Source organism: Manis javanica, chromosome 1 (assembly GCF_040802235.1).
Source record: "Manis javanica isolate MJ-LG chromosome 1, MJ_LKY, whole genome shotgun sequence".
Classification (NCBI taxonomy): Eukaryota; Metazoa; Chordata; class Mammalia; order Pholidota; family Manidae; genus Manis; species Manis javanica.
The window spans coordinates 123737631-123758435 of record NC_133156.1 but is presented as its reverse complement, the minus strand read 5'-3'; the positions used below and the strand labels follow the sequence as shown (position 1 = coordinate 123758435).

Here is a 20805-nt window from a genome sequence, read left to right as displayed (position 1 = left end):
CTCAAGAAGTAGGAAGGGCAAGTATTGATATGCCTGGGAACAAAATGAGGTTAAAACCCTTACCCAAAACCATCTATGGCAAATTAAGTGGAAGAACTGAGTTTAGAATTCAGGTCATTTGGCTCTTTCAGGTCATTGATCTTTCCGCTGTGCCAAAACAGAGCTTTTCTAAAGTGTTTGCTCTATTCAGATGGTCGGTGCTGGAGGGCATTGAGCTCTTTGTTTGAGGAGACAAAGGGTAGCAACTGGAAGGTTTTGGGCAAGGGAATGCCATGTTTAAGTCAACTACTGAGGGAGACAAATCTGGTAGTGAGGTGTAGGATGTGTTAAAACAGATTTTCCTGGGGGGAGACCACAAGGACAGGGCATCAAACTGGGGCACAGCTTAAATAATGTCAAATTGCATGCTGAGAAGGTTCCCTTTCATTTCTGTGGATTCTTTTCTGTTGTGTTAAGGATAGGGTCCCAGTTTGCCAGCATCTTTAAACACTCCTCAAATACTCTCTAATCTCCTGTTTGAACAAAGAGAAGACAAGCCTCAAGCTGAAAATACCTGCAAGCAACTTTCTCTCACTAGAACTGAATTCCATTGCTTTATGTTCACTCTACTTTCATGATTACTTCTCAGTTATGACAAATAGTACTGATTTCTCTTTTATAACTATAGAAAGGTTAATATTACATACATTTAAGTAAAAAAAATCAAATTAAGGAAAAATATTGAGCCATTTATAAGACAGGTGATATATACATAGGGAGAAAACACTGTGAATGTGCATTTTAATGACTGAAGTTTGGGGAATTCTGGCAATGGAGACTATTGCAATAGGTGTAACAAGGGTTTAGCCCAGAGAGGGACAATGGCATGGAAAAAGAGAAAGCTTTGATCAACATTTGAAGGAGTTAAAGGAGAGGAAGACAGTTATCTACTTGGGATATTTTCTGCATCATTTCTCAGTATGCTTATGACTGCTGTGATAGAAAACTTAAATCAAAATGCTTGTGCAATATAGCAAAGTTATTATCTCATATATCCAAAAGCCCCAAGGGAAGGTGTTTCCAGGATTGGTTAAGTCAGTGGCTCATTGACATAATTAAAGTCTCAGCTTCCTTCCACCTCCCAAGCTCAGCAAATAAGCTTTGTCTTCATGGCCTCAAAATGGCTAATCTGGCTTAAGCAGTCCCATCATAACATCTGATGCTTCAGCAAGAAGAAGACATGTCTTCCAGAGATGAAGAATGAAGGATGAATAAACTGTTCCCTGAAGGTACTTTCACCAAAAGATTTTCCTTTAGGATTCATTGTCCAAAAATATTTATCATGCATAAATGAGTCATTGCAAAGGAAATCAGATTACCGTTAACGAACCTAGACTAATTAGGATTGATTCTCTAAACTAGAGAGGGAGATCCTTCCCTGAAGGATGGATTTCTCAAAGTTCTAGGGGCTCTGTTAACAGATATGGCCGGTAGGCAGTCAACTATATCTTTTACAATTTATTCCAGTGGTTCTGGAATTCCTCAAATTAACCCTTGAACAGAAGTGAAAAGTCCTTGAGACTTGTGGTTTTTTATTTTTAAAAATTTTATTTGGCTCTTCTTTCCATGTGTTGGATTAAGGCAGAACGAAATACTTCCACTGCAAAATTGACATCACATTTAGTGATGCACATCGAGGGAGCAATGCGGAATGTCTGAGAAAACAAAGGAAAATAGAGCAACAGATGATCACAGAATCAAATACGACTTAGAGGAAATCCACTAAACTAAGAATCCAAAGCCGTGTTTTTATGACATTTCTTATATTTCCCTCAAGGATTGGTCTCCTTCTGCAGGAAGGAGTACTGGATACTCCAGTGCTGTATCCAGGCCGTTCATGCTCCAGTCTTGTAGGAATTCAGGTACTATTTGGCTCTGCCCCATTTCCTTATTGTCATCTGCTGCCTTCCTTATCCTTCCACCACCTTCACGGACATCTTAGGCACTTAACTACACTCCATTTCTGCCGTCACTGAGGGTGACCCTTCTGTCCATGCGTACAACCCAACCAACTAGCTTTTGCAGTTTCTTGATTGCCACAACTTCCAGAACCTTCATCTCCACTCCTCTGCATACATTTACACCCACGGCCATAGCCATGAGTTTCTTCACTAGGAGTAATTCAATTTCTGATCCCTAATACATCTGCCCTTTGCATGAAAACTTCAGTTTCCTCATTCCTCCATTATCTCCAGGTCTATCTCCCTGCTCAGACCTCTTCCTTCCTTTCCTACCAAGCCAGGAGCACGTGGCTGCTAGTCTGAACTACTCTATCACCCGCCCCTTCCTTTGCTTGCATTTCCACCCTTATGCCGCTGCACCCACACAGCAAAGTCCCAGCCCCCTTCAAGCTGTAATTGAACTGCTTTGCTCCAATGTGAATGGCTGAGTAGTATTAGGGAAGATCACACTGCTGGGCAGACTGTCACCACTAGATACTCAGGGTCTCTAACTTGTGCTGGCCCCCTAATTTCTCTTGGCTTCTGTCAGCTTCCTTTTCCATTCTAAACCTTTATCATTCTTCTCAATTTCCTCGCTCAACTCCTTTGCCTCTCACTCTGTTTCCTAGATAATCTTGCCTCATGCTTCTCAGAAGCTGTCAGGCAAGATCTTTCTATAAATTTCTTTGCTCCCACATTTGTTCTTTCATTCTTACCTGAAGGTTAAGAGAAAAAAATGTCTCTACTGATTAACTCCAAGTTTCCATCCATGACCTTGGCCCTTGATCCTTCCATCCCCTTCACTCCAGGAAACATCTCGGTGTTCTCCTGCATCTTCTACTTCCTGTCAACTCCCCCATGGCCTATATACAAGCAGACTTAAAGGTCTCATAACCCAAATCCAAACCACACCAAATAAACCTAGGTTGATCCCACTGGTCCCTTTAGTTACCATACAAATGCAATTCCTCTCCTTTTATCCTAACTCACTAAAAGGACGGGTTGATGCTTACTGGGGCAAGGCCATTACTTTTCACTCTGCCCTCCCTCTACTCATATCCCAACCCATTGCAGTCTGGATACTTCCCATATTAACCTTCCAACACCACCCACTGCCTCAAGCCTTATGCTGCATTCACAGTAGTGTGCACGGAGATTTTTGCATTTTGCCATGTGAGCTTGAGTGTTTGTCTCATTGTTGAAGGCTCAGTTTAGCCGGAAAGGCTGGTCCAGGAATCCTTTCTCTTCCCACCTGGAAGATGACCTTGCTATGTTGTATTGTAATTTGCTTTTTATATGTCTTTTTCTCCTGATGGCTCCATGATGAGGGAAGGGATCTTATTTATCATTGTGCCTTTAGTACCCAGCATAGCAACTGCTGCTTAGCACTGAAGTGTTTTCCAGATAATTAAGGAATAACTAAGCAAATAAACAATTACTTGTTTTCATGTCTTTATACATTGTACACTTAGGATTTGTAATCATTAAATTATTCTGTCTGATTCATATACAGAAAGAATATTTGGGACCAAGTCTAGAAAAAAACTCAAGAGAATGTCCCAGCAACAGTGTTCCTTCTAGTTTTGTTTGAGGTGGTGTGGTCTGGGCTGGAGGAGCTTTAGGTCTATTTGTTTATAGGCTGAGGGGAAGTAGAGGAAAAGTTGCAGATACAAGAGAACCCCGCAATGTCTCCTTGAGCAAAGTGGAGGGAGTGCCAAGGGTCAACAGCACGGGTGGGAGTTCTAGATCTGAACAGGAGAGACACCTCATTCTCTGAACCTACAGGAAAGAAGGTAAGAAATGGATGTGGGGAACAGATGAGTATATATAGAGTTTTGGCCTAAGGGTTTCCCTTTCCTTTGCGAAGTAGGAGGCAAGAGCATTCACTGAAATAGAGTGAGAGGTAGGAATGGAGCAGGGAACACTACCTTGTGAGGGTCTTGCTGGTGTGAGCGATTTAGGCCAGATGGAGTCACAAGCAGCAGGCGCAGCCCATGCCCTCCGGGCAGGGCCATACCAGGGTCCTGAGCGTACTTGGCTTTCCAGGGCACAGGCAGGGAGAGCGTGGTCTCTGCATCTCCCTGCCTGATGGTGAAGGGCACTGGAGTGACTGATTTCCAGTTCTGCATTAGGGAGCCAGCCATGGCTGTCCGCCACCTCTCCTGCAGGATCACCTGGGCCTGCCAGTGCTGATAGGTTACCTATCGCCACAGGGTCACTACGTTTTTAGCAGGTTTAGGGTTCACAAAGTCAGAACTCAGGGCTGAGTTAATAATAACTAGGATTGCTCTCACAAGGGTTAGAACTAACTCATACATGAGACAAACTATGTAAGGTATGACTGTGATGACTCTGTTATTACCTATACTGCAAATCCTCTGGTTGGTCTGTGCATTTTTAAGTTTGTCCTCTATTCCCCACTGAACGCCCATAACCCAACCATTTTAACACAGCACCCCCTTGTAGCCAGAAGGCTCCACTTCACCTTTCTTTTAAGAATACCTGAGCATTTTGCCCAGAGGAAGTGTGGCAGTGTTCCTTAGCAGAGTTGTGAAGAAAAACAACCAGCATTGGGGTAGCAGGGAGAAGCCGACCTGAAGTGATTGATAAGGACCAGCCTTCCTCTTACCTGAGAAAAAATGCCACCTCTGCCAACTAGAAGCCCCATGTGTCTGCAGTCCTCGTGGATTTGATTAACTTCCTCACAGGGCAGAGGCTGGCGGCTCGTCTGTAAGTACATTTAAAAAGTATTTTCGGTTTGGTGTTTGATAGGTTAAAGACATTATTTTCAAGAGAAAAATGCAACTCAACGGGCCAGTGCTCTTCCTGACCTCGCAGTCTTTCTGGCACCCTGTGATTAAATAAAGTTGTTAATTGCAGGCCTGGATATCTTGGGAGGTGTGTTATTAAAAATGTTTGTATTGCAATTCATCCTAAATTCCCGAAGACAAGTGAAGCTGAGCGCAGGTAGCTAGTGAAGCCTGGCTCTGCTCATGGGGCTTTGTTCTTTAACAGCTGAATTTGGAGTCTGTTTTATTTACGTGGAAATTCTTACCAACTCTGCACTTTGGTTTGCGCATGTGAAGAGCTCATTTCAGAGTCCAGGAAATGACTTAGAAGTTGCACAAGGGCACAAACAAGTCCACGTTTTCCCTGGGATGCTGGGGAGGGGATGCTTGTCCTCATCTTCCCTGCTTGAGGGATTTGTTCTTTCTCCCCCTCCAGGGTTAGGAGAGATAGGGCTTTGGGAGTCAAGAGTCTGTAGTAGGTCATTGGGCATCTGAAGTTGGTCCCTCTCTGTGGGTCCAGACACGCTCATACCCCTTTGGTGACACCGGGCTGGAGGCTTGGCCCTTTCTTTGCGTCTCCTATCTTCCAAGTTTGTGAGTAAAAATACCTCCCTTTAACTTAGTCATTTCAAGTCTGACTGTGTGCACTACCTGGAGGCCATTTCAAACTACAGATATTTAGGCCTTCTGATAGGCCTACTGAATTAGAATATATAGGGCTGGGCTTAGGCATCGGTATTTGTTAAATGTTCCTCAGATGACTGGGCTGAGAACTACTGCCTCCTGTCTTGAGCCCTGAGAGCTGTCCCTGGTGCTGGTCTCTATTCTGTAGCCCCCAGGCTGGGAATGGGTCTCTTCTCAGATGCATATGTGTGATCCTGGCTTGGACACCAGCGTCTGTGATCCTAGTGAGGTAGGGGAGGGCTCCCTCCAGGCCTCCTACCTTCATTCTCCTAGTCAGGCTTAATATCCAGTCTCCTTCCCCCAGCAATCCCTGACTCAGCTTCTGCCCCAAATCCTCTGTTCCTGGTGAAGGGTCAGAGTCTGAGCACAGACCAGCCAAAACCAGCTCGTTCCAACAGGGAAGAGAAATGGACCCAAACTTCACTCCACAACCCATGCCCAAGGTAAAAATCATACTCCTCAGTTATTAGCGTAGTAAAAATCACACCTCTCCTTAGTGCAACCCCCTCTGGGTCTGCCCACCCCCAACTCTCAGGCTGTACTCTTGTCTTTCTCTGAATTTTATTCTCCAAATAAACCCTTAATGCTCAATGGCTTTTTGTGTCCATTCTTGAATTCTTTCCATCAGCGAGACCAAGGACCCATCTCCGGTAGCACTATGGCTAAGTGAACATCTTGCACGCATTCCACAGAGAAAAGCAGGGCAGAAAACTACAGCGAGGCAGAGCCAGAGAACAGCCTGCCTAGACCTTGTGCTCCAGCCTCTGTCCAACTGCTTGGTAATCAAGTAGGCGTGTTGTAACCAACCTCTTGCTGGATGTGTAATGTAGCTTCCTGTTTATCTTTACGTTTTTTGCCCTTTTTTTATAGTAAATCTGCATTTAAGCAATTATAAAAGTAATCCATGGTTATTGGACAAAAAGCCTTAAAGTGATAGATAAATACAAGAAGTAAAAATAGAAAGTTTCCCTTTCCCCAATTTTATTTCTAGGAATACCTCCTCTTGATGATTTGGTGTGAAATCAGACAGTTTTTCTGTGCACACAAATACAGACAAATACATATTTAAAGAAATAAGTCATACTTTATAATGTTTTGTAATATGCTTGTAACGATTTTACTTGTATCTTGCTTCTGTCTTGGACATCTTTCCATGTCAGTGTATTTTAACCTAGTCTTAAAGGTTACCTAGTATTTCATTGGTAATTTGTTTAATCTCCTATTGTTGGGCATTTACGTTGCTTCCAATTTTCTGTAATTATAAGCAATGTTGCAAACATCCCTGCTGGTATATATCTTTTTTTTTTTAAAGCCCAATTATTATTATTTTTATTGAAGTGTAGTTGACATATAATGATATTAGTTTCAGGCATGTAACATAGGGACTTGACAATTACATACATTACAAAATGCTCACCATGGTAAGTGTACTTATCATCTGTCACCATACAAACTTATTATAATATTATTATTTTTTTATTTTTATTTTTATTTTTTTGAGAGGGCATCTCTCATATTTATTGATCAAATGGTTGTTAACAACAATAAAATCCTGTATAGGGGAGTCAATGCTCAATGCACAATCATTAATCCACCCCAAGCCTAATTCTCGTCAGTCTCCAATCTTCTGAAGCATAACGAACAAGTTCTTACATGGTGAACAGATTCTTACTTAGTGAATAAGTTCTTACATGGTGAACAGTACAAGGGCAGTCATCACAAAAACTTTCGGTTTTGATCACGCATTATGAGCTATAAACAATCAGGTCAAATATGAATATTCGTTTGATTTTTATACTTGATTTATATGTGGATCCCACATTTCTCCCTTTATTATTATTATTATTATTATTTTTAATAAAATGCTGAAGTGGTAGGTAGATGCAAGATAAAGGTAGAAAACATAGTTTAGTGTTGTAAGAGAGCAAATGTAGATGATCAGGTGTGTGCCTGTAGACTATGTGTTAATCCAAGCTAGACAAGGGCAATAAAACATCCACAGATGCAGATTTCTCTTAAAATGGGGGGGGGTGAGGTTCTAAGCCTCACCTCTGTTGATCCCAATTTCTCACCTGATGGCCCCCCTGCGACTGTGCCTGTCTTAGGTTGTTCCTCCCTTGAGGAATCTTACCCGTCTCTGGCTAACCAGTCATCTTCCGGGGCCATACAGGGAAATGTGAAGTTGGTAAGTGAGAGAGAAGCCATATTGTTTGAAAAGGTTAGCTTTTTACTTCTTTGCAGATTTATACCCTGTGGCTTCTATGCCCAGCATTTGTCTTGAGGTATCTTTACCACTTGGAGGAATTATGATACTCGGTGAATTCGATATGATGGTATATATCTTCACATGTTTCTGTGAGTGTTTATGATACATTTCTAGGTGAAAAGGCATACATTTAAAATTTTATAGATGTAGGCAAATTGTCCAAAGGGCTGTACCAATTTACCTCCTCACTCACAGGGTAAGAGAATTTCAATTTTGGGTTATGAGGGATAGCATTATAGTCAAGTTATGAGCTATTACAACACATAAATGTGGTTCAAAGTGCTGCAAGAGCCTGGACTCAATCAACAAACTTATAAAGCTCTAACCATCTGCATGTTTCCTGGCCTCAAAAGTGTACAGCTTATTTAGGAAAACAGGTTATTTACACATGAGAATTAAGTTAACAAACATATGGCTTGAAAGATCTTTTCAAAGGAGCTCTTAAGACAGTGAACGCTAGTGGGTTTCTGTAGCCTGGAACCCCTGCATACAGGAAAAACAAAGGGGAGGTGTGATGAAGAGTTAGATCTTTAAAAAGGCTAGCATTTCCATAGGGAGAGAGAGGGAAGAGAGAACTGTATTCCACGCTTGGGGAAAAGTTGGGGTGACATTTGGTTGTAGGAAAGTGAATGGCATTGAAGGGACCAGTGAGTAGAACCAAGGAATGGGAGAGCTGAGGTTTACATCTGGGTGGTCTGCATTCAGAGCCCAGGCTTGTAACTACCAAATGGCAGAAAGAGGAGGAAAAGAGCTCATTCTATAAATATTGTTTTATAACTTGTTTTTTCCATAATCCAGTTTGCACATTTTCCCATGTCACATGTGTATCTCTGCCATTGTAATATGGATGCAGCATCATGGAGCTTGTTCTGTATCAAAGGCCATTGGGAGGCCCCCCTGGTTCCCCACAACAGATCGAGTCCTGACGCACAGCTCTGCTCACATGTCTGAGCGTGCAGAAGCTGGATTTGAACCTCTCCTCTCCTGTTGTGCTTTCCTCTGTGGTCTAGACACCTATAAGGGAGCTCCTGGGCTGAGGACTAGGATGGACTGACTCTTCCGAGCCCTGGAACAGCCTTTGTCAGGGCCACCAGCTGAAGATAATGCTTTGGCCTGTGGGCCAGCAGCCTCGTCTTCTCACACTCTTATTTTCCTGTTGTTTTCCCTTAGCTTTCAAATCTTTAAGCATTTCAGCTTTATATTGGCTCTTCTGTGTGGTATTAATTGAAGAGCTTTTTATCCATGGTCTGGTATGAGTCCTAAAATAATTGAGCATAACCCTCCTACACTAGGATGCTGTGGGAGAGCATACAGTCAGAGGCCACTTAAAGACGAGCTGGGTTAATCTTAGGACAATGGTTAGGGTGAAGGGGTCAGTCTGACTGTCCCTTCCTAGGTGCCCAGATTCTCATGCTGTTGCCCTCCTCAGAGGCTCTAGGCTTTGCTTTTATGGAGGGGAGGGATATTTTCCTTCTGACATGGACCGTAGGGGCGGCAGTAGAAACAGAGTAAAGGATTTGAGAGTCGTGGCAAAGGAAAGAATCAATGGGACTTGATGTTAGAAAAAAGGGAAGACAAGGAGTCACAGACAAGTTTGTGGTTTTGAAGCTGGGTAGGTAACAGTGGAGGGTAAGAAATGGAAAGAGTGAATGTGGGAGGAATAATTGGTCTGGGGAAAATGCTAAATTCAACTGTTACATTAAGTTTGAGGTCACAGTGGGGAATGTCATCAGAAAGTCACATTCTTCCCCGGTTACTCGGGAGACTGAAATCCATTCACAAACGAACACACACTCACACAAAACCCTGTAGCTCTTTAACATCCTCACTCCAAACCATCACCACAGCCTTGTCCCTGCTCTTCTCCTGGCTCTTCTCCCTTACTTGCACTCACACTCTGGGCCCCCTGCACCTCCCCAGATAAGTTCCTCTCTTCCCATATTTCTGATTCTATTCAGTCATCACAGATGCTCTTTGCCTAGTCTGGCAAGAAGCGTATCAGTTCCCTTTTCCAGATGCTGCCTCCCTGCCCCCACCTCTCTAGAAGTCTGGACAACCTGCCAGCATTTTGTTCACACTCTAGGGCTCCCTGCACATCTCTAACAGGCTTTGCCGAGTCTTGCTGCCTTTGTGTGTCCTCTCCTGAGAATGAATGAAGTGAGCTTGCAGCTGATGCTTCCTGCTTTAATTCTTACTATCCCCAAGAAGCAACAGAGAGAGCAGGAGGTCAGGACCTACCTTATCCTTCACCATTTCTATTCCTATCATGAGGCCTTTGCCTCGGACATCTCCGATTATTTCAAATTCATCACGCAGCTTAGCAAACTTCAGTAACATATAGGTGCCAACTTCTTGACTGTTTTCCTGTAGATTTTCTTCTTTAATCACCTGTTGATAGAAAGCCCCAAATGACCTCATATAAAAAGATCTAAAGCTGACTAAGAAACATAGAGAGGTAGATGTATATAAAATGTCTTTGAAACATAAATGAAAACTCTTTACAGAAAATTGACCAGTAAGTAGAACCCAAAGTCTAGTGTGGCCATACCATGTACTTCAAAAAGATTTGCTATAAGAAGAAAAAAGTCTTGGTAGAGGGGATACTTTCCCCTTCCATCCTCATCTTCAGTGGTGGGGCAGTTTGAGAATTTAGGAGAGAACAGAAGACACATCTCAGTGTAGCCTGTATGGATTCCATAATCCTGAGGGTCATTATTGCCAGGCTTTGCTGAGGACTGTGATACAGTGGTGAAGAAGACAAATGCTCTGAGGAAAGGAATTTTCCAGATGCTTGCCCCATCGGGAGCTGGTTGACCCTTGTCCAGCAGCCCTCATCCAGACCCAGGCTGTCATGACCCCAGCACCTCGCTGCAGGGCTGCTACCTCTTGGGCTAAGTGGAGCCCTGTGTGGGCCCAGACCCAGGGCACTGCAGATACAAGAGGATTTTCATCTATTTCCATGCAAACAGAGGCCTGTGTTTTTTGATACATGCAATATACTGTATTTATATTTAGCCAACAATAATTGCAGGACTCAAGGCAAATCTTGATGGTTTTAAGACCTGTTTGTTCACCTTAATGTCTGTGCTTTCCAAATGGGTTGGGGTGACATAGCACTTCAAAAACATTTGGCAATGTCTACAAAATGAAATAAATCACACATTCCTGCCCATGCTTTCTCATTCCATGATTTAATCATAGATGAAGATCCATTTTAATTTGCAAAGGGAGCTTTTACTTGTTTTTATTTAAAAATATTTTTAAATTCAATTTTTTTGAATGGGTGATTCATGTGCCTGGTTAAACCAGAAAGTATAAAGTGTCTACAGTAGAATGATCCTCTCTGACCCCTACCCCCAGCCACCAAGTTTCCCTTCCCACAAACAACCACTGTTATTAATTTCTTGGAAATTCTTCTAATACATTATACTTATTTAAACAAATGCTAGTATGTATATTAGCAAGGGCATTTAAAGATATTTTTCAACAGATGAGACCCAGGCAAAACCCCTGGGATGAGGCTGAACAGTAGCTGAATCACCTAGTTGTTTTCACAAAGAACTGTTTCTCTTTAGACTTTACATTTCTGACTGTACAACAAAAGGAAGGAAGCATCTACAAGACACGGTCAAAATTTACTTGAAATCAAGGATATCTGTTGGTAACTACCCATAAAATACCACTCAAATAACAAAGAAAATTTCAGTGCTACCAGATAGCTAAGGAAATTCTTTTATTTCTCATTTGCTGGAGGTTTATTATATTATGTTTTGTATCCAATCCTTCTAGTACCCAAAGTAGATCTTAAAAAAGGAGGGAAGGGGTAAAATGATAACTAAAAATCTAACTTAAATTCATGGACTAGTAATTAACTCTCACTTTACTAATGTAACATGACAGAGTTCTGATAATGTGAGCATGGTCTTGAAGTCCCTTTATGAAATGAGTGCTGGTAACGTGGCTGTGGGCACATACCTCAAGCACGGCTGATCCAATGGCACAGGCCATGGGGCCTCCTCCAAAAGTGTTGAAGTGAAATTGGCGTTTAGTGAAAGATTTGGCAATCTCTAGGGGGAGAAAAAGCGACACATCCTGTCTATAATCTCCCATCACACCATTTGGATTATATATACTTGGATGTTGTATTTATAGGAATAATATATTTTATGGCATCATATCCAATTCATTCTTCAGTGGATGTTATGGATGGAATCATGTCTCCCCACCGATTCTTACATTGACGCCCCAACCCCCAATGTGGCTATGTGGAGATAGGGCCTATGGGGAGGTAACTGAGCTTAAATGAGGTCATAAGGGTGGGGCACTAATCCAATAGGATTGGTGTCCTCATAAGAAGAAGGGACATATGAGAGTGCATCAGAAGGTGGTCATCTGCAGGAGAGAGCCCACAGGAACCAGCTCTGCTGGCATCTTCACCTTGGGCTTCCAGTCCCCAGAACTATGAGAAAATAAATGTCTGTTCTCTAAGCCAACTAGTCTGTGGTATATTGCTACGGTAGCCTTAGCTGTGTGATATTAGTAGTGGATAAGGAAAATTGCTTGTTACTCAATGAGAAGTTTGATAACAGAATCTTTAATGTGTTAAGTGATTTGAAAAGTACCTTAAAACTTGATTTATGAGAATTTATGTGGAACCTTCATAAGCTAAACCTTCTGACTGTATTATACTTTTGGGGCAAAGAAGGAAATATATACATATATCTATATGTTTCTATATATATATATTTAAAATTTCACAGCAAGGATTTAGTAACATAATTTCTGGATTGTTTCAGGGTGAGTATATATTTAGGCCATTTTACTTTATCTTCTATATTCATGCATTATTAATTCAATAAAATCACAGATATTATTAGACACTTAATATCCTTTAGTGCTTCTGAAGTGTGCTTACTATTGGTGGGAAAAGCAAATGAAATAATTTTTCAGGTTTTCAACAATAAATGGTTCATAAAAATAATTTCCTGTGACATCTTACTAAATCAAAAATACACTTAATGCTTGTGTTCATTTTATAGAATGTTCTGGCTAAGTGAGATTGTACCATATTTGGCTATTTTATTGATGATAATTTTGGCCAATAGAGGAAACTCCCTCTGTACCTTGAGTCTACAGTTTATTGGTGTGGCAAGATCAGGGAAGAGTTTCCTTCCAGAATATGCATCCCTTGAAAATTTCATGGTTGGCTCTGGATAGATTAGTAAGGATCTCCTGTGTTGGTTTTGTATTTGTGGCACATTTTCCTATGCCTTGTCAGTGTGGTAGCACCATGAATTCCACTGTGGGGATGGTAGAATTAGTTTTTCCTACAGCAAGAGCAAAGTGGGGCCAGCTTTCTTCTGCCTGCTCTGCAATCTGGCAGACAGACTGTTTCTCTTGCTCATTGCTTGGGAGAAGCAGTGTGGTTCCCATCCTTGTCTCCCTCCCACACACGTCCTAATACATGTGTTTCTACCTTTTCTGCTGCCGGAGGCTCAGAAGCCAATGCAAACTGCCAGTAGGTCTTACCTGGAGTTGTCACGACTGCTGCCATGGGAAAGCCATTCCCAATCCCTTTAGCCATGGTGACAATGTCCGGCAGGACTCCATGGGTTTGGAAGCCCCAGAAATGAGAGCCCAGCCTTCCGAATCCTGTCTGCACCTGATGGAGACAATCCCAAATCACTGGAAACCTTTCAAGCAATGCTGTTTTCTGACTCAGCTCTCCTCCTCCTCCTGCTCCTCAGCATCGCCAGCCATCATCATCATCACCCTTGTACTACTGTGGACATAGCACTTAATCTGTGCCTGAGCTTTTAGACACCCAAAGCCATTTACTAGCTTTGTGTGATTCTGGATTTATTTCTTAAGCCCTCTGAACCTAAGTTAACTCTGTTAAGTAGAAATACTAATAGCCACACATCACAGGGCTGCTGTGAGGGCCGGATAAATAATGCATGTGGAAAGGATTATTATCATTAGCAAAGCCTTAGTAAGTCTCTCCTGTGTCAAGGCAGCAGGAGCAGAGACTTGCTCTGAAGACTCTGCTGACAGTATGGGTGTTAAACAGCATTTGCCCGAGGCTGAACTGAGCAGGAGCTACAGTCTCAGTGAACTGGGGCTGGGGCGCCTGCTGCCTGGCTTAGATAGGTTGGCCATCCTCTTCTCTGTGACTGCCTTTTCTGCCTGAAAATTATGTCATATGGAAAACCCAACTGAGCCAGTTAGCTCAGGATTGATGAAAACTTGGTTATGGGATTTAACATCCTGTGTGGTTTTTAAGCTGTCTCTGATGCAATCCCCTAATAAGACTTTAAAAAGTTGATGTTGAGGGCTGGCAGCATTGCCTGTGCCTGTTAGCAGCATCAATTTGGGGGTTTAAATTCTGCTGTGCTCTTTAAACGGACCAGCTAATCTACTCACAAGGCAATTAGCCAAGTAGCAAAAGCTTCACTAACTTGCATGCCCACATCTTGGAATTCCCACATTGGATGCTTTCTGCCTGGACTACACAGGAGAGTTTAAAGAGGTTTTTCCTTGTGCTTTTTCCATCCTGGCCACACCACATCACCACTATTCAATGGCCACTTACTTCGTCCACAATGCACACGCCTCCCTTCTCTCGCACCAGCTCGAAGGCTTCCTTTAGAAACCCCTTTGGGTACTGAACAAATCCATTCACCCCCTGCAAAAGACCAAGCCAGGAAGACCTATAATAACAGCACAGCCCTTTGAAACTCTTTAAAAAAAAGAAAGAATATGATAGCATTAGTAATACCAATAATTTTCAAAACAATCTCCAGAATGATTTCAAACCCAGGTGGAAAGGGGGGCATTAACTTATTTTGGGAAAAGGACACAAATGTTTATTTTCTTCTGAGATTAGAAAAAAATAGATTAAGGGAACTTGATACAACTGAAGAAAGACTGCTGACAGTATGGGTGTTAAACAACTAGAAATTGCTGACATTTCCTTTAGAATTTTAGGGGTTCAATACTTTCACTTATCTATCTGTTCAGTTTGGGAATGCAGGAAATGGGTTTTTAAAAGTCATTGGAAAATTAGGGGCCCTCTTTTCTTAGGAGCACCAAGGGACTGAATTGAATTTGGAGAGGGACATAGCAGTGGCGACTTAAATAATTTGGAATTCTCTAGAATGTATGACTTAAAACTCTCCAATAATTTAAAACTCAGCTCACTAAATGACTAAGGTCAATATACCCACTTGAATTGGCTCTGCAAAAAATCCAGCAATTGATTTGGCCACAGAAGTGATCAGAGTATCTTTGAACTGTTCAATGTACTGAACTTTTGCTTGGCAGCAGTCTGCAAAAACAAACAAAACACAGCATTTGAAGATGTGAGAGGGACATGCAGGAGAAAGGGTAAAAACATCGAGAAGAGAAAACAGGATGAGTAAATTGATTAGAGTCCCTCACAATACAGTGAAGCAGGATACTAGGGTATGGATTTCGGAAGGAGGAACATCTGTCAGAATGACTTGAACTTAAGTTGGAGCATTGAGTCTAGCAAAGCCATAAAGGCATAAACAGAACACTTCAGTCTTCCTCCTAGGGAAGAAATGCCCCCAAGTGTCACTGAGTCTGGTATAGATCACTGTTTTGACTAAGGGTATCCATCCTCTCAAGTAGGTAGATTTAATTCAAATGTAATTGGGGAGTGGATTAATCTATTTGAAAATAGCTCTTTCATTGCCACTTAATCTTACTACAAAGCTACAAAGTGTCTCCGTTTTTAGAGGTAGTAAGTATGTTTACAGAACAATTAGAATTCAGTCCAAGAGGAATGTATTAAGAGCTGGATAATCTTCATCCACTACAGCAAGTCTTCTCCTCTGGAATCCCAAAGGTCCCAGAAGGACTATATCCTTCCATACTGAAACTTGAAAATTTTTATCCACAGCTGTAATTCAGTTCTAGAAAGCACATCTCTGCCTCATATTCATGGACAGCAGAAGGGATGCTGAGAGATGTCAGTGTGATGGAAGCTGCCAACCACAGTCTGAAGTGGGTCATCACCTTTCACCCTAATGCTTGCAGAGAGGTGAGGGTGCAGCCCTGTCTCCTGAAGGCTAGAGGTAAGGAGAGAAACCTTCAGTCATTTCCATAAAAACTGAAGTGTAAATGTATTTTATAATTCAGCCCTTCATTAAAAAATGGGAAAAACACTACCTGGCCTGAAGCATATTTTTAGGCTACATGTGAGGTTGGGGAAAGCTTGCTTGATAGAGGTATCAGGTATCGTCAGTGACTTGGAGTTGGTGCTTGGAGGTGTGAGGAAGGAAGTAGTGAAAAGGATATCAAAAGCACATTGTTAGTATCACTTATGCTGTTTGACAGACAGGATAGAGCAGACAGATAAATCTTTACCTCTAGAGATTGAAATTTCCTATTTTCATCAAGAAAGGAAGAGAAAGCAACCTAGGATGACCCTGAAGGATGGATGCTATGTTCAAAACATCTAATGTGGAAATTTAGCAAGCCCATCAATAACTAGAGAAATTAAAGGGTAGAACAAAATCAACCTTAAGGCTTAAATTTGGGCAAAGCCAAACCAAGAGAAGCTTTGGCTTCAACCTGTCATAGACCCCTCATGATTATTTTTCCCCCACTGCCCACAAGTTCAGCGATGAGAGGGGTCCTCTGCTGTAATCATCTTTTTACTTCACTGCGCATGTACTTCATTGGCTCGTGGCTGTAACTCCATGTCAGGCTGCCTCTGGAGACAGACTTTAAGCAGCAGTGTCACCATGACAACAGCAAGAGGGTGGGGAGTAGTGCTCTCTTGGATTACTATCCAAGCAAGAGAGTAGAGATGGGAGGGGTTTTATTTTCGCTGGTGGAATAGAAAGGGTTCAGCAGAGGAGGTGCCAAGTAAGAACAATCTTTAAAGGAAAGAAAACTTGTCTTGGAAAAGGTGAAGAAGAATGTTATGAATGGTACCAGGTTTGGGATGTTGTGGGGGCAGTGGGTGTTGAGAGATGAATTTAATCACAGGTTTTATCTGAAATTCAGGGCCCAGAACAAACACGTGGAAAGAAAAATTCCTGAGAAGGGGTTGGAGGAAGACAATGAAATCTTCCACAAAAAATTCTATATTAAATTCACAAAATGGACCCCTGCTAAAATCTGTGTGGGAGGTGATGACATAGTTTTCAGATGAAAAAATGTCTGCCAAGATGGACCCTTGTATGCAGCTAGTGAACAAACACTAAAAAGAATGGAGAACTGGAACCTTCTATACACACAGTACTTTACATGTTGAGAATGCATTTGTAAAATATATCAAACACCTTTTTACAAAGCAGACCAAACTCTTCTCAGGTCCTAGAAGTGCTGGGAGGTTGCCGGGGAGGGCTGAAGTCCCTCTCTGAATTCCATTTCTGTTTAAGGATGTGCTATTGGTCTTGTATCCTAAAGATGTGCGATAAGAGAACAGCTGACTTCAGCTGAAACAAAGACAATAGTTCAGAGAAGCAGAAACGTCTGTCTGTCACTGTCATTTAGCTTCCAGATGCCACTAGAGAGATGTAGGGTTCTGGTATTTTCAGGCTGGCCTCAGGCAGAGGAGAAGGCCCCCCGAGGGAGCAGGACACAGCAGGGAGGGGAGGAGTTGGCCATCTCTTGAGTGCTTCTGCCTGCTGGGCTCTGGTTCGTGGTTTTGCCATCCGATCAAAGTCTATGTGGTGCACCAACCCAGTTTTAGTTCTTGATGCTGTGTAGATACTATACACAGGTGTGGCTGTACTTGCCGTTACTGTTATCTGCCTTCCTGTACAAAAAGCTCTCTTTCCATGACTTCATGAAGTCTTGTGACAGGGAGGCTGGGGTCAGATATTGCTATCTACATTCTATAAATGAGAAAATGGAAGCAGATGCCCATAGCTGAACCACAGTAGGGCTGGGAGTGCAATCCAGGTCTCCTGAGTTCAGGCAACTCCTCGATCCTGGCCAGCAGAACAGGAATTATTTTAGGCCTGGGTTCAGCCTGTGGCCAAATCAAGGTGAATAAGGGCAGTCATAGGTTGGGAGGACTCATTTGGAGTCAGAAGACTTCGGATCAAATCCTAGTTTTCCTGCTGTCTCATGAGGGCTTCAGTTTCCTCATCTTTAAAATGGAGAGTTTGAATTACAGCTTACATTTCCTTAGGGTTTTAAGTTCTGTGGCCATGACGTCACATCTCAATGCTCACTCTTTCATCCTCCAACCTTCATTCTGTCAGTCCCATCTGAATTTAAAGATGCCTGTGAATTTTTTTTCCCTTCAAAGCTGATTTTTACATCTCCCATTTGCATTCTTTCTCTCAACCCAGTGACTCATACTTTTCCATTAATGATCTTTACCAGAGCATTTAGTTCCTTCCTTCAGCACTGTTTAGGAGCAGCTGTTCAGAAGATCCTGAACTGGGAAGACAAGCATGGAGTGGGACTTGCTGATTCACAAAGAACAGATGCTGTTCCTGGCCTGCTCTCCCTCAAGTTAAGAGTAAGTAGAGAATGCAAATAAAAATGCCATCGGTAAATAGACACTTTCCCCATAAGAATGCCTTTAAAACTATTGCAAGAGGTGGCAGCAGCCTTTGGGAATGGCCTTATGCTTTGACAGATGCTCTCATTTTGGCTGGTATTCTGGGTCCCTGGGGAAGCTGCTTGTCTAGAGGTTTGAGATTGCTAAAGTATTCTTTTCCATCTCCCCTTCTTCCATTGGAACTTGGCAAATAATCTCACCAACCTTGTTTTCTTTAAAAATTTATGATAGAGCTCTTGCTAATAGGGCTAACAAAGTTCCAGGTGATAGCCTGCTTTTCATTTGGCTCTGACAGCTTGCGTTGCATTCCCTGACTGCCAGATAGCACAGTGATAGCTGCCGTGAAAAGTGCTAATACTATAAGGGTTTGCTTTCTGGTTTTATTTCCTTGCTTTTCCCTTTCTCAGTTTTTCAAGTGTCCACCGAGTAGTGGTTCAGCCTCTCTCCAGGCTCCCAGCCCTCCTGACCTTCTACCGTGCGCCCCCCTCCCTGCCCAGCTGGACCTGGTGCGCAGCTGCATTTCCTAATTGTTTGCACTGGAGAATCTCGGCAGCGGTCTCCTCCCCAAGGGCCACGGAAAACATCTGGGCACATTGTCTGCAAGTGACAAAAGAAGTTTGGCAAAACATGAATGCCACATAGCCAATTTGAGGGAGGCAGTGTGGTACCAATCAGGGCAAAAGGACTTCTTAATTTGATATTGAGATTCCTCCCCTCCTGTTCCACGTTGGGCAAAAACCTGATATTTTACTTTGGATGGTAATTTTCTTTTTAGAAATCATTATGTGGGCACTCCACAAAGGAAACTGATTTCAGTGTTAGCCTGGAAACAACTTGCTCAAGAGTTTATGGGTAAGGGCACCTGAAACTATATGAATAATTATGGTACCTGATAAATATTAAGGTACCTGATTCTAATGCTGAAAAGGTGGTATAGCAAGTGAGAACAGAAGGTGGGTACCAGGATAACTCCATAGAGATCTTATGCATTCAAGGCTCTGAGAACTAATTCAATGCATTTATTTATGGCTTATTTGATTTTATGTAAAAGCAAAATACATTTTAAAAGTCCCTTTCAAAAATTATTGCTCAGATTCTGAAGGTCTATGAAACATTTCCTCAAATGGTCTCTGATTCAACTAAGGCAAATTAAGCCCCTGATTAATGACAGGCTTATATTAGTTTCTAATCCAAATACTTGGAAAATCTGATCAATTATTCACATACCCAGCAGCCTGTAGAGAAACAAGACAAAAATATCAAAACTCACTGATTGGCAGCCAATCCCACTGGCAAGCTCCATCTTCAAGTGCCCTATGTTTGTCAGGCCAAGTGTGTATGGACTGCATCCGTGGTAAGCTCCTCTGCAGAGGAAAAACAGGGAGAAGATGGGGCTGAGTTCATTTCCTTTGATTGCTGGCCTGTGGAATCCTGTGTAGGACAAAAGTGAACGTCCATGAAGGCTCGGGCGATGAAATAGAACTCCATTAACATGCACCTCCAATGATTTCTAAGACATCTTCTAAGTCCATGTTTGGTGAATTTATCTATTTATCTTTTCTACCAGTGTCATAGATTTGAAATTGCAAAAGGAGTTTTGGCAACCATCTGGCCAAGGACTCTGACCTTAGCACCTGCCCTAAGATAGTGAGACTGGTCTTTTAGCAATGAGCCAAAAAGCGTCCACTCAATGAGTGTTGGTGTTCAAAGCGGTAACCTTGAGAAGCCAGGTGTTTGTTCCTGGGTGGCAGCTGTTGCTCAACATCTTTGGGGATGTCTCTTTAAGTGCCTATAAACCACTTTATCTGGCATATAACTAACACAGGTTTTGTTTCTTTTGAACCAGAAACAGTCATGTTTAGTGTAAGTCACCCTAATCACCAGTCTTGGCTTCAGATGAGTTTTGACAACTTCCCCAATCAAAATCACCCTTAGAAGAGAAGTTAGGACTATTAAGACTACTCAAAAGGCTGGTTGTCTGTCTTGAAAGAGGAGACACAATAATGTGGTGAACCCTAGTAGCACCATGACTCCTTTGAACAGATCAATATTGTCTGTACATACAATCCTGGGCAGTTTATTTAGGTAGAACACCAATCACTATTCTGTACTGCCATATTTCTTTGACAGCAAGTGTTTTCTCATGCTTCTAGCACTGCATGTGCATTTTATATGGAATGTGTAGTATTGGATGTGCTGTGGTAATCAAATCTTCTTTTGAATTTAGACAGAAATTAAGGCCAGACAGGTGAACGAATGGAACTATTTCTTCATTCTGTAAAATTTACTATAAATCACTCCTGTCTTTTACATAAACCATATTATAGGAGTCTGTTTAAATGTGCTATATAAAGTTACCCAAGGGAGGCAATTGTAAGCAAAATGCTTAGTTTTCTATTATTTTTAATATTCACATAGCCACCAAGATTTGAATGCCACAGCACATCCAATACTGCACGTTTCATATAAAATGCACATGCAGTGCTACAAGCATGAGGAAACACTTGCTATCAAAGAAATATGGCAATACAGAATGGT

At 42.1% G+C, this 20805-nt stretch overlaps 1 protein-coding gene across 5 annotated transcripts in view; it reads right to left on the bottom strand.

The window, feature by feature from the left end:
* AGXT2 (alanine--glyoxylate aminotransferase 2) overlaps nt 1-20805 on the bottom strand; it is a 51072-nt gene that overhangs the window by 15063 nt on the left and 15204 nt on the right. For 2 of the 5 annotated variants that reach the window (XM_017674215.2, XM_073237302.1), the window contains exons 6-14: nt 19538-19631; nt 18771-18864; nt 14945-15045; nt 14311-14403; nt 13248-13380; nt 11694-11785; nt 9957-10106; nt 4609-4707; nt 1568-1694 (exon numbers count right to left, since the gene is read on the bottom strand). In XM_017674215.2, coding sequence (XP_017529704.1) covers nt 1587-1694; nt 4609-4707; nt 9957-10106; nt 11694-11785; nt 13248-13380; nt 14311-14403; nt 14945-15045; nt 18771-18864; nt 19538-19631 — 964 coding nt within the window. In that variant the 3' untranslated portion in view covers nt 1568-1586. Of the gene's footprint in view, nt 1-1567; nt 1695-1743; nt 2843-4608; nt 4708-9956; nt 10107-11693; nt 11786-13247; nt 13381-14310; nt 14404-14944; nt 15046-18770; nt 18865-19537; nt 19632-20805 lie in introns of those variants that run through there. The other 3 variants (XM_073237295.1, XM_073237300.1, XM_073237292.1) reach the window with 2 other exon arrangements.